The sequence below is a fragment of the Bombus bifarius genome, unplaced genomic scaffold (genome assembly GCF_011952205.1).
Source record: "Bombus bifarius isolate JDL3187 unplaced genomic scaffold, Bbif_JDL3187 scf7180000008163, whole genome shotgun sequence".
Classification (NCBI taxonomy): Eukaryota; Metazoa; Arthropoda; class Insecta; order Hymenoptera; family Apidae; genus Bombus; species Bombus bifarius.
The window spans coordinates 393061-411170 of NW_022884485.1; the positions used below are offsets into that span (position 1 = coordinate 393061).

The 18110-nt window shown below is 36.4% G+C and overlaps 1 protein-coding gene across 1 annotated transcript in view; it reads right to left on the minus strand.

Annotated features, from left to right (window-relative positions):
- The window catches only part of LOC117208899 (suppressor of lurcher protein 1), a 526325-nt gene that overhangs the window by 270453 nt on the left and 237762 nt on the right, over nt 1-18110 (minus strand). Inside the window, exons 7-8 of the mRNA XM_033450406.1 lie at nt 13917-14128; nt 12289-12366 (exon numbers count right to left, since the gene is read on the minus strand). Coding sequence (XP_033306297.1) covers nt 12289-12366; nt 13917-14128 — 290 coding nt within the window. The remainder of the gene's footprint in view (nt 1-12288; nt 12367-13916; nt 14129-18110) is intronic.

Below are 18110 nucleotides of genomic sequence, written 5' to 3' on the forward strand. Positions count from 1 at the left end.
ACGTTTCTGAATAAATGAATTTCGGTAGATTATCCTTTTTTGCTAAAGTTCTTGGGAAGAAGAATAAAGAAATTTTGGCCAACGTAGATCTTGAATTCAATATTTTTGGTGCAGAATGCTATAGCAGAGCACGGTTTATGATTTCTTTCCGCAAGTGGAGAATTAGCTTCCAAGCCATTAAGCATTAAGTGGTAGACTTTTTCTCTCGGTTCTGAAAGTTATTTCCAATGATTTTTATGACGCGATAGATACTCAACATTCCCACGCTTTCTTCCACCATTTAAGGACGGGAATAATTTCTTTGTCAATTATTTTTCATTGTAAAAAAATCCAATCTCTTTTCTCGGTTAACGAAAGCATAATTTATACACTGCGCACTGTATTAATAAAGTAGTAATTTTGGTTTATTAATATAATTCGAGCTTTACACTTTACGTTCGTAAAAGCCGAGTGGCAATGGTTAAACCAGCTAACTTCGCGGAATTCTTACTGCAACTCCTTAAATTGCAGCGGGAATATTTTGCGTGAATATTTGTGTATAATTCGACTAATTTTCTCAAGTAGCGACTAAGCATTCTGGCTGTAACATCTACAAAGAATACAAACAATGCATAACTCTCGGAATTTAAATCTCATAACTTTCCTGTGGTACAATTTATCTACGTTTGTATGTATATATCTCATAATTCCTCCTCGTTACAATGGAATTTGCATATTTTTCTCGCAGAAATATTTAATCAGCTTGACTTTTTATTGCCAATAAGATTAATATTTTATAAATTATACGGCTTGCTAATTATGATTATGGCAGATAATATACTTGAACTACAATAGCGAATGAAAGATATACTTGTATTATAGAATGTGAAATATGGGACATTTACACATTGCGGAAATAACTCAAAAAGGCTCTGAACTAATACATATATTTCTTGCGATATCTTTTATGATATATATGCGTATACAAAATTTGCTAAAACGCAACAGCCGTACGATTCTCGAAATAAGAAAAACTATACGGGTGACGAAGTTACGTGGCATATAAATTAAGGTCAGAGGTCGCAGCCTTAACGTCATTAGTCACCGACATCCTTTTCACTGGGCCGACAGAAAACGTGCAAAACTACTAGCTCTCCAATAACGCTTCCTTCCCGAACGAAAAGGAATCGAACCGGCAAGGATCTTTTTTCCTTTTATTTTTTATTCTCTTCATTCGAGCGTTCCTTCGCAAGAAACATTCAAACGTTACATGGCAGGGCGCGCAGTTTATCGATTAATCGAGGAAAATCTCAGTGGCCCGATCTTTCTAATTTAATCGTCGTGATGGATACAAGCGGAGAACGGAATAAAATCGGCAGCGGACCGCTCGAAAAGAGAGAAAACTCGCTACGGATATGAAGTTCAACTCGGATGTGGCCTTGTGTAAGTACTGTTACGAAGCATCGATCGAAGCTGATCCTGAAGCCAATATCTCATCCTCGCTTGCGGTCTATTAGATTTCCACGGTTTCCAAGGGGTCATCGACTTCCCCATCCTTCTATTCCCTTCGCCACCAAGAAAAAGCTCCGGCGTAAATCGCGACTCTTTCCACGTCAACCTCTGAAAAGCACGCGAGATGGATCTTATACGTTTCCAGCATCAGCCGGTTCCAGCCTCGTGACTCGCGCGTTTGTCGACTGTATCGCAAAAATCGATAACTATTCGCCAAATCGACCTGAATTACATACATTGACATCCTCGATCATTCGCCGATGATCCATTATACAACGTTTCGAGCTTGTAAACTCGAAAATTACGAACTAATTGTTAGAGTACATATCGTAACAATGGTACGACCTGTAGACGAAGGGACCTAGAAAAATGAAGGATAACTTCATGATCTTTGTGCTTCCCCAACGCGCGTTCTTGGTTCTGCCTCGTGCGCAACAATTCGCACCCGCGAGTTTGTGAAAGGCGTCGTTAATTTTCGTCAAATTAAAAACTAAATTAAAAATAATGAAGTTGCAAGGAATTATTCAGAAGCAATAAAAAAAAGCGTCGTTTCATTTTTTTTAACTCTGTAATTTTAATCTTTTTCAAGCTTTTAATCCATTTTGAACAATGAAATTTGTTCCGATCGCAACTAAAAATCGTTGCGTATCGACAGTCGAGAGAGAAATGCCAATGTTTTTGTACAGCATCGCGCATGGCAACACGTGTTCCAAAAAAGAAAAAAAAAAAAGAGAAAGGGAAAAAAGGAAAAATGTATCTCGATGTGTCGAATAGTAACGATGCAAAACTTTAACACTAAATCTCGATTGTTGTTTATCACGTGTATAATTTCATATGATATAACAAATAAATACACACAACTGTGCGTTCAATTCCCTTTTTGTTGTCGATTCCCCATCGAACGTCAATTCTTCAAAAAAAAAAAAAAAAAAAAAACTATTATCTGCCTCGCCATAAACGACAGACGGTGCTTTTTTGAAACACTATACGTTTGTTGCCAACGTTGTTCAATTTTCACGTTCCTCCCTGAAAACTGCTCTTTCATTCAGCCGCAAGAAAACAAGTTATTTCAGGTAATAGTAGTCACCGTTTCATCCGGTGCGCCGGACAAAATAAATACGAAACCAGCCGGTCCAGTCGGATAAATAAATCCCGTCGCCAAACTCTTTTAAAGCGTGTTTCGTGAGATGGTTTACGGGGTGGCGAGAAGGGAGAACATAGGGGCGAAGAGATCCGCGGTGAATTTTAACCTGGAGGCGTTTGCCGGACAAGTGTCTGTAATAGGCTCCTTGTGCCGCTTTTTTAACCGCCACTGCCGCTTTAGTACCCACTTTATCACGGTGTGGTCGTTTCGTTTCAAGTGGATTATTCTGCATCCGACGCATTGCCGCAGGTGGGCACGGTTTATAGCCCGGGTTATTACGATCAAACCTCATTGTGCACCATGTTGACACAATACTAGACGCTGCCAATGCAAAGCGTTACACTTACGTCCGATTGGTTGCTTCGCTGACTTAAAACACGGTACGGAATATATTTTATATGGTCGATATAAAAGATCTACTTGAATAAAAATATTAGAATGAAAATATCAGCTCTACGAATTTTGTTGTATGCTTTCCCATGGCTTTCAAACGTATGGAGACGGCTTCTCGTGTCACGTTTAATTGATCAGCGAGTTGTTGTTGCGTTTGAGCGTCATCCTCATCCAACAATGCTCGCAATTCGCTGTCTTGAAACTTTTTCGCTGGTCTTCCACGTTCTTCGTTCCTCGCGTCAAAATTCCCACTTCGGAATTTTTTAAACCACTCAAAGCACTGTGATTTATCAAGAGCATGCTCACCGTAAGCTTCGACAAGCATTCGATACGATTCTGCAGCAGTTTTCTTCAAATGGTAACAGAAAATCAATGCTGTCCGCAAATCGTAGTTTCCAGGCACAAATTTTGACATGTTCAACGCTGTTACAAACTATGCTGTTGTATGAAACTTGTATTGTTCTGAGTCGAAAATGTTTCTGAGATGTCAACAAAGACTATCGGCATCAATGACGCAGTTTAGTGATAACTACGTTATCAGCTAGGGCCATCTATATGCAAATTCCGGTTTCATACTTACAGGCCTGATATAAGTAAATTGCGAAGTTGAACAAATAATTGGGAACGTTACCTGAATGCAATGAGATCGTTTAATAGAAGTACACAATAAAATACACAGGAGGAACGTATTTTGGGGGGGGGACGTTTAGAACATTCAGAAAAAAAAGAAAAATTAATAAAGGATTCGTATATAGAACGGAAGTAATAAAATGTAATAAATCTTTATTCGTACCACTTTTTAAATTGTATTTATAAAAATATAAATTTGCATGAACATGTGCGGTCTAACCTTCCCTACATATAAAACGTAAGTATTCCTATTTCTCGTTATTTATATTCCATACTCGTACAATGTTAAAAATTACAAATACGTAAAATTCCACATCCGTTACTATTATGTAAATATTATTATTTATAGACGCGGAGAATATGAAAACCTAAAAATAAAATTTTCCATTGAAGGGCTACGTCGGTATACGCGGTGACGTTATCGAGCAAACGTGATTCACCGAGGCCAAAAAGCCTTCTTTCATTGATGCAACGAAATGTTGACAGTGTGAATTTGACAGCCATGTATCTACCCAGGCGTACGATCGATGAGTTATAGAAGCGTGACAATTCATTAGGAATTTTTAATGATACAATTCGTATCGACTATTGTCTTTTTTCATTGTGTTTCTGTTCAGCGTATCGTATGAAACATTACGAATGTGCTTGCGTTAGCGAAATATCGCGATATCGGAAGTTGGATGTATCAACAATGTGTGTATTTATTGGGATTTTCATGCGTTACGCCGAATGAATGTTTAAGTAATTTCATCAGTACAGAGGCAATCTTTTTTCACGAAAAGAATTTTCGTATCGTACAACAGAATCCATCCCAACGAAATTGGTAAATATCGTGTGCAATAATTCCGTAGCTTATTTAAACTGAAATGTCTTCTATATTTCTATAACTGGCCGGACCGCTGAATTTATCTTCAATAGCATTACCGGCATAGTGAATTAAATTCATTTATTTTAGGCGAAATTATGGAAGAACCTATAATTGATAAAAATTATCGTATGAAATATTCCTTTTTAGTATTCATTCTCGCGTTTAATTATGTAACATGTACACGTATGTCAAATATATCTGTTCGATACACCATCAAAGCCACGACTCTAATTAAAAGCTTCCAAATAAATCTCAAAGAGAATTTGTCATATTTAAATTCAGTAAGCATAATGACTGCTTAATCGCTTTAGATCAAATTCTTTTGCGCAAATCGTAAGACACAATTTTTACTGCCTATCTTTTGTATTTGAAAAGTGATTGTAAAACTTCTGTATTTGAACGTTTTGTACAGAATGCTCGCTACGTAGCAAATTCTTTAGTCGGAGTTCCAATTTGTCAGCATTTAACGGTCATAAACGTCCTCGTGAAAAATACACGCTGATCAGCTTCGTTTTAAAGCAAACTTATATGAGAGTATACATCTAATAGAGAAACTTTTTATCAACTTGAACGAGAAAGAGAAAGTGTTTTCTGATGCAAAGCCAGGCGTAAAATAAGCCGGAAACAAAGTTACGTCATTGGAAAAGTTAACATCCTACGAAATGGCATATGTAGTAGTTCCGGAGTGCAGCCACTCCGGCGAGAAAATTGCAGAATTTCGATCCATCATTTCTCTTGATCTTATTTGGACTTTCTCTTTTTTCTTTTTTTTTTTTTTTTTTTTTTTTAGCGCAACTAGCCGTTTCGTTTCCACGCCTCCAAGTAAAACGTCATCAGAATTTACCGTCTCCTGTTCCGCTTTATCTGCCAGATACGTTATTTCTGCGACGGCGTAATTCGTATATACGTTTAGCAGAGCATTACCGGTGTCTACGAGCGTTATTTATTGCTTATTCCTTTCAGTCCACAGCAAAACAGTTGTATACGAGGAACCGTAAACTGATCCTAAATGTACAACAATATTGCGTCGCAGCCGCGAACGCCACGCCGCGATTCTCCCACTCATTCTAGCTGAGAAAATTGGAAAACTTGTCCATTTTAGTCCGATGGAACAAGTTTGCCTATCTATTTATCCGCGTAATTAATTTCGTTGGTAATTACTTTATCGAGACGGCCTTTTCAGTTTCATCGTTCAAGGGGATATTGAAAGAATGCATGCAAATTCAAGCTACAACTATGTAAAATGTTGTAACGGAATTAACGGTATGGTATGATATGATTTTTTAATGCTGATCGTAAAATGTTTGCAGCCTTTGAATAACATACAATATTTTGCCTAAATTTGGAAACTGAAATCATTTTACATTTAAAAAAGACATTTCGAATGATACCTTAAGCTTAAACGTTGTAGAGGATTCGGTGATAACCGCGCTTAGTGAACAAATTTTTTCATTGTTTAAGTACGATTATTATTTTAACTATGTGTACGTATCTACACCGTAGGAGTTTACTCATTTACATTCAATTCACGTTACGTTCAATCGAATGTACGCATTCTGTATATATAGAACAATATTTGACCCTCATTGAATTGCTAGCATTGTAAATGCTCATGTGTAATATGGACGAGCTCATATGTACAAAGAAAATAATTTGATCAAAGTATCGAGAATGGCTGTTTCCATCGCAAATGTAAAGTCAAGTTTGTATGTAATAACTGCCAAACATTTGCATCGCTTAATTTCAACAAGCCTTTATCTATATTAATTATTTTTCTATAAATATTTATGTAAATTTTAATGGTAATGGTGGTTAATTCCTGTTCAGTGGTATTTGTAACATATATCGGTAATTTTGAATACACTCGTCCGTAAAATTTGATTATTTTGTTACGAACCTTTCGATTATTCTGCTTTTCTGTTTGAATATAGATTTAGAAACTACACTTATCGTATTATCGTCCAATAGAATTACAGAATTGATCGTTGCTATTTATTTCCCGCGAAATGAATGTCACAATTTTTATTTCATAATGGAACATATTTTGTTCTGCCATTCGAATACAGAGATTTTCAATTGAACACGTCGATCGGAACGTTTCAGCGATACGATTCAATCGCGGCCCACCATTTCCACGATAAAGATAAAAAAAACAAGCAATACCTCAAACATTCTTCACCGATACGTCGTTCCCCTTTCAATTTTAAAAGGCTCTCAAGACTCCACGGAACCTTTTCAAAACGAGCGCGTGCCATTACAGGCGGGAGAAAAAGGCCAAAGAAACTCAAGACTTCGGTGATTTTCCATAGCTCGAACCCCGATCAATTTCGTCACGAGATCATAAAATATTTTCGGAAATTGAGCTGGCAACGATATCGCGCAATAATACAGAGGGAAAAGTTCGGAGAACGTTAAAGCAGGGCGTACGCGTTTCATCGTAGCAATTACTATTCCCTCGTTCAGAGGAATTCTCCTTATGTGGTCGGGAGTTTTTTCGCTTACCCGCGTCGAAAGAAACTTTATCACGTACTTACATTTTTACACCTACTTGCAGTTTATCACTCATATTTGTACACTGCCGCCACCAAGTATACTTCTATTTTTAATAAACCTTTGATATCCGACATTGATATCTAAATTATGGATTTTAAGTCGGCCGCATTTTTAAAGAAGATCGTTAACGTATTAGCAGCTGCCTCTATCCTACAAGATACCAAGTCAAACGGGTTATTACGATGTAACTCATCCATAACGTTTGCCAATGTCGAGCAAAACATAATACTTAAGATTTTTCACCGAGGACGTATACATTACACGAAAGGCCTCTATGAATGTTCGAATATTTGCGTGAGCCACTGTATACTTATGAGCGACAGTGTACATCCAGTGCTGTGCAGGTGCTCCGATAATTTAGAGCACTTACCGGCGGGTGTAGAGCATACGAAAGTAGGTTCAGTATATAAGAGCATGCAGATACATCACGTACCTTGTTTTACGGTTACACCTAAGTATCGTGAAGAGGGTTAGAAGGGGGTAAGGGTGCGGTAGTGCAAAGGCTTTCCACGCAGCAAACTTCTCAACGGAGCTAAGTCCCGAACACACTCGGGATACTGTTGTGCTGATAAAGGTTACCATTGCGCGCGTTCATGAGACTTCGTTGGTGTTGTTGCACCCCGTATTGCGCAGGATAGATTTACATTGGTAAACACTGTCACCCGGGGACCGTGTACAAATTGAGATTAAAGTTAAGCCGGCTCGAATATTGGAATTATTCGTCCTGCCGGATTAATCGAGATCAATTAAAGGGCATTGGACTTAGGTAATGGTCACCAGTAACCATTTCTATAGATACAGTTTCGACGAACGTAAACGATCGCGAGAAACGTTGAGGAAACTGCTAAAACTTTACTCTTTGTCACATATGGAACAGTATCGTACGACATACGGTTGCTTTAACTTCGTAAATCGAACGTTCATCTACGCTAATTCTATGGGTCAGGGAACATTCGCTTATTTAGTTAATTCACTAGCATCCTTATTTGCTATAGTTAGTTATTTTTAACTTAGCATCAAACTTCTTTCTACGAATTACGAGACGTTTCTTATGATTTCTGACACTACAAATTCTGGAAATTATATTCCAGTTGGAAGATAGCAAGGTTATCTGCTAGAGAAGATGGCCAATCATTTTGACTGTAACTTTTCTCATTTTAGGCGTAGTTTTAAAAATATGTATAATAACAGTATTTCGAAACATTGCCGTTGAATACTTTTTCGTTGAATCAAATTCAATAATTTTTGTCGTTAATTTCACGATCAATGGATTGCTTTTTAGTGAAATGCTGAACGTACTGTACAACTGTAAATATTAACGATCAGTTGCCCTATATATATATAATTTTCGGGGACAGGAGTAATTAACGTATTTTATTTCAAATTTCATGCATGATGAATTGATACATATTATATCACAAAGATGATATAATGATTTCAAGTGATTGCGAGATGAATTTATTTTAATAAAGTATAATTTATTTGTTTGCTTATGTTCTGCCATACTTCGCGCAAATTAGAAATCAAATACGATTGTGCGGTAATTTTTAAAATGATATATCGATTGATCGAACCAATATATTACATTTTATATGCAGAATAATTTAATAAAAATGCGAAATAAAAAGAAAATCAAATTTATGAAAAAAAAACAGCGACACCTGAGATTTGAATGTTAATTACTTATTAAACAGAATGATCACGTGATTGGGTAGTCTTATTTTATTGCCACTGAACAGAAAAAGGAGGATATCATTTTCGCATGAGTGAAATATCGCATATTATGTAATTTTTTACAAATAACACCGTATATTCTATTTTTATAGATAGCTGAAATTCTCAGGGCATTCTACGTAAAAAAAGAATTGGGAGTATTAGAAAGATTATTTAATTAAAAATTCCTGAAGCAGCTGAAACGCTTCGTGGAAACGTACATCGTTCCTGGAACGCAATGAAGAAGCGTGTCAGAAATCTTTTTTAATAAAGATATTTACATAAAATATCTCATAAATTAATCATGCCAGTTTACCTGAATAATGTTTTATACAGAATAACGAAATGTATGAAAGATAGTAGCAGACAATAGAACGCATATGGATCATTACATCCGCAATAAAACATGACCGTAGCAAGAAGTTTCCTTTCAGTCTTTTTAGTATAACATTTTCTCTTATTGCAACGAGAAACTGATATGAATTGCATGCTGTAACATCAATAGCATAGATGTTGTTTTCAACAAATGGATATATATGGTTCCACAGGGTGTAATTCTCCATAAAACAGACAAATGGAGTATAAAGAATAAAAACTTTTTAAATGTGCTTTCGTTTTCGAAAAAATTGATTTTTCAAACATACGTTTACGTTATATGAGCTATCGATATCCACCGGAACACAAGCATACTTCGTACAATTTCGAAATCGACTTTTTCGAAAACGATACCACGATGACTTTCGATTCTTTGAAATCGTTAATGTTTTTTTTTAGATCGTCAATTTTTAATTTTTTTATACATATCTACCATGTATCGCACGGTAGTTAAGAGGGAGAATTATGAAACTCGGAAACGTTTGAAGTTTGCGAACTGTGCTTCCACTTTCTTTACCTGCTGTTTGTTTGGAAAACAATGTAAAATAAGCATCGAATTGCGATACACAAGAAGAAAGGAAATATCAGCTGCTATGCGCGAATATCGATACGAACGTCAAAGTGAAGACTGGCGAACTCGTATACAAAGGCTGGATCACCTTGTACTTGTCAACCGAATAATTTAGTTTAGTGCTTCTGCTCATAACCCGGGGAACTAGTTTTCATGAAAAAGATATAAAGTTCGTCTCTCCTTCGAGCTTTCAGGACGCGCGTTACACGCGGCTGATGACTCCGAAAGTACACACAACTTGCAAAGTTTATGCGACTCAGCCGGTGAAGTTATATTCGAAGAACTCCCGGAGAAATCATATCGCAGCGAGTATCAACCGTGTTGTTCGAGACATCAAAATAATCTGTTTGAACAACAGAAACAGTACCTATGCGCCGCTATTACGTTTGCTTTTCTTCGTCCGTAGAAAACTTTCCGGATAAAGTGAAATTTTACATCGGACATCGAAACCTCGAGGTTTCGTTGCTTCTCTACTTCGATTTATACATGTTTTATGCATGTCAATATCGTATATATCGTAGCGCGAAGTGTTTTTTCTATACACTACGATTTTATTGAAAAAATATTGGATCTTTTATACTGGTAAAATAGGGTATATTCAAACTAAGCAATTTTTACTCTTTGTTTGCAATTTGTTTACAAGGAACAATCTCCAAATCAATAATAATTGATATTCCGATAAACGAGATTTTACTGTACGAATGCGTGTCCCTTGATATTAATTTGATTTTAAATAAACAAGTACGTAGAATAATGTGAATATAATACGTCGGATCCAAATCAATGTATCGCCAACTGTAATTATTCATCTGTACATGATTTATATATTGTTCAATTATTTTGTGTCTGATACCATGTAAATTGATATTGATACACATGTCCAGCTACTAAATACCAGACATTAGATAAATTTCGACGGATCATGAATTAATAATTATCGCTCGCCATTAATATAATTAGAGGAATGATCAATTATAAAATCGATAAGTACGATTTACCAGTTATTCAACGTATAATTCTATTTGCCTATGTCTTGTTCATTTTTTCGAAAATTATTATCTGTGAATTGTAACAGACTAACGAATGACAAAGATTATGCAGATAAATGATATGTTAGTATACAATACGTATCGTATAACATGTGCACTACATACGATAGACTAATTGGCAAGTTGATAGGTATTTTGGATTTAGTTACATTACCATTCCACAAGCGAGAGAAATTTTGGATTGCTGGAATGTTCCGGACCATTTAACTTTACAAGACACATTTCTCTCAGTGAGAGCTGATTTTCTGCTGAACCGCTTTCTAGATTTCGACTATTAAAACTTTTACTACCTAGCACAAATGGTAGAAGGGATAAAGCAAGTTCGAATGAAAAAAGCACGTAATAACAATGACTTTAAGAATGTACGAATAATAGGAATTGTAACGAACGGTTTGATATAGCCAACAATTTAGATTAACATAGATCATTTCCTATGATGTTTCAAGATTTATATACCGAGAAGAATAAAGATCACAATTTTAACTAATTTACTGAATATCTTTCTATTGGGTTGGCGACTAAGTGATTGAGGATTTTGTCATTTGACGCAATCACTTAGTTGCCAACGTAATAAATATTTGAGCAAGATTGGACTAATTATAGCTCTTAATATACTATTACATGTAGTAGTAACTAAATTAATCTACGCGACTGTATATTATATTTATATGCTTACCTTGCATTTAATTAACTGCATAACTCTGACGTCTCTATATTCAAAACATTCATCGTACTTACGTGACGTACATAATTAAAACAAATTCCCTATAAAATGTGAATTTACGACACTTTCAAGATTCTCAGTATTCCAAATATGAAAATATAAATTCCAATAGACTACAGCTTCTACTTCCCTATTTATCGAACTCAAAATATAAAAATTACTAATGTCTATAACAACAATTGCGAACCTTAAATTGATAATTATTATCAAATTACTATTGTAATCATGTTCGTGCGTATCAATAGCACCACAACTCGAAATAATTCAGAGAGATTGCAAGATCATCGGAACCACGAAAGGGGCAGAGATGACGCAAATAATATTTGCCCATTGTTTCCCAAAGTCTATTTTTTTTACTAATGTTATATGTATGGTAAATAGTTTCTTGGAAGCTTCCAAATAGCTTTTCGCTTTTACTGAAAAACTTATTCGAGTTGTCTCACTTGCAAGGTACACGTACAATATAAAAAGAAAAAAAAAACGATCCTAAAATGTCAATTAAAATCTCCTCAAAACCGTCTCATTTACTTTAGTCGTCTGATAATACATTTATATTTTTTCAATCTGGGCTATCGAAACAACCAACCGTGCTAATAAATCGGCACTCCTTACTTTTCCATGCTCAAGCATATATCTTGTCCGTCGTTTCTATGAATCCTTCGGATTATCTCCGAAGTAGTCACTTACCGACTGAATACTATAGGACGATAATCGGATAAATGGAAAATTATTGATTGAGAGGGATAATAAATCGACGACATAGAGTGATATACTTACTGGTAGCGCTGACAGCCGGTCCGATGACCGAGTGCTTGGGGTTACCGGTAACGGCCCCTGGGACGACCTTGTCCGGCTCTGAAATACATTATTGTAATTATCCTCGGAATATACAGTGCCGTTAATTACAGTTGGGAGTCGCGTATGCGAATGGAACATGGCCAATCTACCTTAGCAAACGGTCCCCATTCATGATTTATTACCTCATAAATAGTCAACCGGGCAAACCATCCTTATTCCGCTCGCAATTTCGTTTACGACGCGCGGGAAAACCTTCATTAATCATGCGATCGTTATAAAAATTATTATCAACAAAATTCGACAATGTCTTCGTTTAACGAAGGGAACAACAAGACAAGTGAAGCGACAGAGAAACCGGCGTCAATGTCAAAAGGTCGTTAATTAATTTGACCGCGATTAACATGTCAGTAACGCGTAAGGAGGTTGAACCAACAAGGGATACCAATGTTATCGTCCGCGTAATAACGAATTTATGCAAATAGACTGTCGCACCGATAACACGTTCCAAGGAGGTGGCAGATTTCGTGCTTCGTTGGTATTTCTCGAACGAGAGCAACTTACAGAAATTATCTAAAGGGTTAGCAATTGGGTGGATAAATGAAAAGTTAAAGAGCAGTTTAACCAAAGCTCTGCTTTACGGTATGTCGGAAAGCTGAGAATTCTGCTTTACCGATAGGGCGAACGTAAGGGTTGAAAGCTTCTCGCAAGTTCTGCTTCGAAGCGCTTTCGCGTTTGATCTCAGCGACACTCCTCGTGGAGCTTGCAAAACGATTACTCTGATGAATCTATGATACCGACGACAGAGACTGCAGAGTATCGAATTTGACAACACTTGTTTAATAATGTTTCGTGTTTATCTATTTCTAAAACCGAGAATTATCCATTCTCAAAAACTTAAAACTCAGGGGTATTGTTATTCAGTCAGTTTTGTTATTACGTTAAATTTTATTGTATAATCTGCTTTACCATTTCCGGTTAACCGCGATACATAAATCATGAATTATCATAGAAAAAGTTCGAGCGACGATAAATATGAATGAAACTATTTTCCCAGGATTTTTCAACAGAAACGCATTTTATTTTTATCGCATAGCATTCATCAAACAGAAGAACGATTATTCCGTAGAATGTTATTGCAACTTCTGATTCTGATTAAGATTAATAGGTAGCCGTAACTTTTTACAGTCGAGAAAAGATTTTCGCCATTCGTCATTTAGAAACCACAAACTTGCTTAACACTGGTGAAACGAACTTCGCAGAAATTTCGAACAATCTGAGATGTCAGCCACGGAATCACCGTAAATTTCGACTGCAAAAGTTGAGAAACACGAGTGAACCGGGCGTCGATTAAACCACGGAAATTGATGCATGAAAAATGAACGAGTTCTGGTAATGACAGAAAATTCCAGAGAGTTGATTGCAATTCTACGATGACAATTCGTACGCTAATGATTCCTTAAGACTTTGGCTTTCAGCGACTGCAGCTCGAAGCTTTTGATTATTCAAACAACACGGTATGACGGAAATTCAGATGGAATCGAGGGGAAGAGATGGTTTATATCGGTGGATTTTCATAATGTCAGGAAACAGTGTCTTTCGTTACCCACCAGGATGCGGCGCATCGTCCAATGGCTGGAATTGGAACATCGCCTTGAAACCCTGGCCCGGCCACTCGGAATTAGCGACGAACTCGACGTACAGGTCTGACCCGGTGCTGAGTACTTCCACTTCCGTTCCTTGGTTGCAGAGCACAGCTATTGTGGGCGCCCCTGAATCCGTACCGTCGTGCACCCTGATTAAATCCGCTCTATTCAGGCAACTGTAACGGAATACCTTTCGTTAAAAGCAACTTATTGGTATGTTATCCTATATCGTGAATAACCAAACCAAAAGTTGAGTGATTCATTTCGTCCCTGGCAACGCGACGCGTATAACGTGTCTATGTCATGAAGCGATACATATCGCCGAATAACGCAATTTTCTTACGATAATAAGAAACTTGTTGCTTTGACATGTTATTGGTTTGTGTAAAAGAAGCAGCGAGGATTTCTTCCTGCGAGCTTCAATCGTTAATTCGTTAGGTACTTTCCACGATTTTTCTTTAATCGATTCCGATCTATTCGCATCATTTCTGTCTCGGCTGTTGCCGCGTCGACGACGATGTGGCTTGCGATTTATCTTATTTATTTCATGGCTTCTAGATGTATTCAATTTGGGTAATTCGACGTCTTTGGGAGTGGAGGCCGAATGCTAAATCGATTGTTATGTAAATTCGAACGTTTCTCATGGATGTCGCGACCACAGGGAGTTGAAAGTAAAATCGAACGAGAAATCTTTTCTGATGTGACCCGTTGTAACGAGATATCCGTGTACGCGTAACGATTGAAACAGGGAAAGGTGCAACTCTAGCGTTTCTATGAAGATAAAAGTTTTTAGAGTGCAATGAAAAATTCCAAAGTTTCGTATAAATCGTGAAATGAAACGAAGCGACATTCGCTCCGTATACCTTTGCCGCTCTTCCTCTTAATTAAATGTTTGTATTACGATTTGACAGCTTTCACATGGCAGTAAAAATACGAGAAGAAACGTAGTATAAAATACGTAGCACGAATCGTTAATTTTGGAGAAGCATAAAAGTGAAAAAAAAACATTAATTTTATTTCGTTTTTACCGAAATGTTTTATCGTAAAATATATTGGTATTAAGTTAGTTTCTCTAGAGGCCACAATTTATTAAATTTTACAATTATCGTAAAGTGTGAAAATTAGGGTTAATATATTAAAATACGATAGATTATTTAAATACTTTAACTCGGAGTGGTCGGTAGAAATGTTGGAAGGAATTTAAGAGTTCAATTAAATTCTCGTTTAAAAATAATTTAAGAGTTACGTTCTATGTAGAACGTCCTGTCCTGAAGCGTTTCTATTACAACTGTACAGAATCACCATCCTTATCATCATTTACTTCTCCGTTTTTTAACATTTCAAATTAATTAATCCACGTTGTAACTCGCGTTTGCTTCAAACTACGTCCGGTTTGTGAGAAAATTGAATCTTATGTAACTAACTCTCGTTCGAAAAATAATAGATTTTAATCTCGAGATACGATTACAGAAATACCGAGATTAACTTTCTCTAAAAAAAATTCTATTTTGTAAAACAATCAAAATAAGACCCACTATGAACATGTTATTTTCGAATCCATTATTCAAGAAAATATAAGTAAAATTTCCGAGTAGTATAAAAGCGACCGAGCAAAAATAACTGGATCAATAAAGTTAGAAGGCCCATATTCGTCAACGGGAGATAGTTAATCCCTTTAAAGTTTTCACTTATCCGCAACAAGATTTATGCGTGAACACGGTTTTTACAGTGAACATGTTTTACGGTGAACATCGGCGGTACACGATACGAAATTTCTTAGAGCGCTCGTGATAAGATAAGTTTCATGGTTCGGTACAATTTGGTACTATAACAAACACGATTATAGTAAATTTAATGCTGTACATCTAGATATATTGTGGTTTCTATTAGCAAAATGTATGAATAGACTGGCGCTTTTATACATTTATGACAAATCTGGAAGTACAAAATTGCACATTAAAATGAGAAAATATATAAAATAGCCAAACTATAGTGCTTCCTATAATACTATAATAATATAATAATAAATATTCAACATAAATATAATGATACATAAATCAATTTTCTACCAAGGCTCGAACCTTGTAATTATATTCCCAAAAATATGAATTTGCATAAAAATCCATAGTCTATATATACAGGGTGGTTAGTAACTGGTGGTACAAGCGGAAAGGGGTTGATTCTACGCGAAAAAGAAGTCAAAAATATAGAATAAAAATTTTTCGTTCGAGGCTTTGTTTTCGAAAAAATCGACTTTGAATCTTCGCTCGGTACGCGTGCGGTACGTTATAACGGATCTCACTGTAGATCATTGTCTCGATGGAAAAATTAAAAAAAAGGAAAAAAATTAAAAAAAAAATTTTATTCTATATTTTCGACTTCTTTTTTCGCGTAGAATCACCCCCTTTTCGCTTATACCACCAGTTACCAACCACCCTGTATATATATTTATATAATACATAACATAATATAATATAATATAATATATATAATTCGCATGGTAACCAACACTTCAGAAGACGCGAAAAACCTAGTCCATTCATCGACACGTTCGCGCAGTTTAAGAAGAACCCCCAAGGTCGATTCTTGGCTTAAATACGTACTATATGTTCCTCGAGATGTGCCCTTCAACGGAGGTGAGATAATTTACCTTCGAGTGACTCGGCTCGTTGCGAGATCTCGTGGAAAAAGGTGCAGAAACTGAGACAGAGAACAAGTGGTGGACGAAAAGATACAGAGAGGTTGGAAGAAGAGAAAGAGAGAGTCGAGGTCGACGTCAAGGGTTTTAGACGAGAAGAGTTAAAGGTGAAACTGCAAAGATACTACAATGACAAAAGGAACGTCGCGTCGGTGAAAACGGGGATCGTTGGCGTAGGCCAGAAAACACGACGGAAACGACCAAAGGAATGGGACGACAAAGAAAGAAATACGAGAACAGTCTTCCATCAATAGTCGACGATTCTCTTTATAGGTATACGTGAACTACTTTGCCCAATCGAATGGAAGAGAATTACACCTCACGGTAACGGGGTCGGCTCCTCGAAGCGCGTTAAGCCAACGGAGAGTCGGTGATTCGATCGATTTAAGGCCTTGATCGATGATGACCGCTGGATAACCTTATTACCTGCATGGGTTAAGCAATTACGCTGGCAGAGAAAGATTATCGTCCAAAGAGCCAGAGATTAAAGAGTATGCCCGTCTTTTCGCTGCTTTCGTCTGACGTCTTCGTTTGCAGGGAGTATGGTATACGCAAATACACTCCCGTTTAAAAGTCATAGGGCGTCTCTACTATTATTAGCAGCTTTTCGATATTTCTGTACGTATTTGCGCGTATTTTTTAGTCAAATTGTTGATACGTTGGTATATATTTTATTTATCGCGTAAACTATCAAATTAGGTGAATAATTATAATAAAATTCGTTTATAATTTTTTTCAATTTTGGGCGAGATATAGTAATTGTCTCGAGACTCTTGAGATTCATATAGTTAAATAAAAATTATACAAATTAACAATAGTATATTTTTGGCTTTCCGTGAACTCAGCTATTTGACCACTAAAATATCGAATTGTTCCAGTTGATTTTTAATACGCAAAGAAAGATTTTATGAGTAGAATATATCTTCAACCGTATACTTATATTCTCAATTTTCATAAATAATCACCATCTAGTTGCTCCATTGAATTAATTTCATAATTTTAGTTACTATCAGCATCTAGATAAAAATTTATTTTTTAACACTCGTAGCTTTGATATAAACGTACTCCGTATATTTGCCGTGAGATTTTTATATCAACAGCATTAAACTTTCGAAAGTAGAAGGTATCAGCGAATTTGTTAACATTTCTAGATATGTTTGACGGTCATCGCCATATTTCATCACGCTCGTGAAACATGGTGCTGTTTTTGCGAGACCTGTGATTTTTGCGGTCACAGATTGCTCTGCCACGTGGTGAAGATTCCACGTAGCGTATCCGTGCCTGGAACTGTAACAAAACTTGCTTGATGAATCGACGCAAAAAAGCTCATAGGCGGCATTCCTAAATTTCTGCCGTATTTGTCACTGAAACGCGATTTTCGCTTTTCTTTACATAGCAATACACGCACCCTCCTAATTTTCCTTTTCAGATCAGAACATTCTTCGATATTCTCCCATATT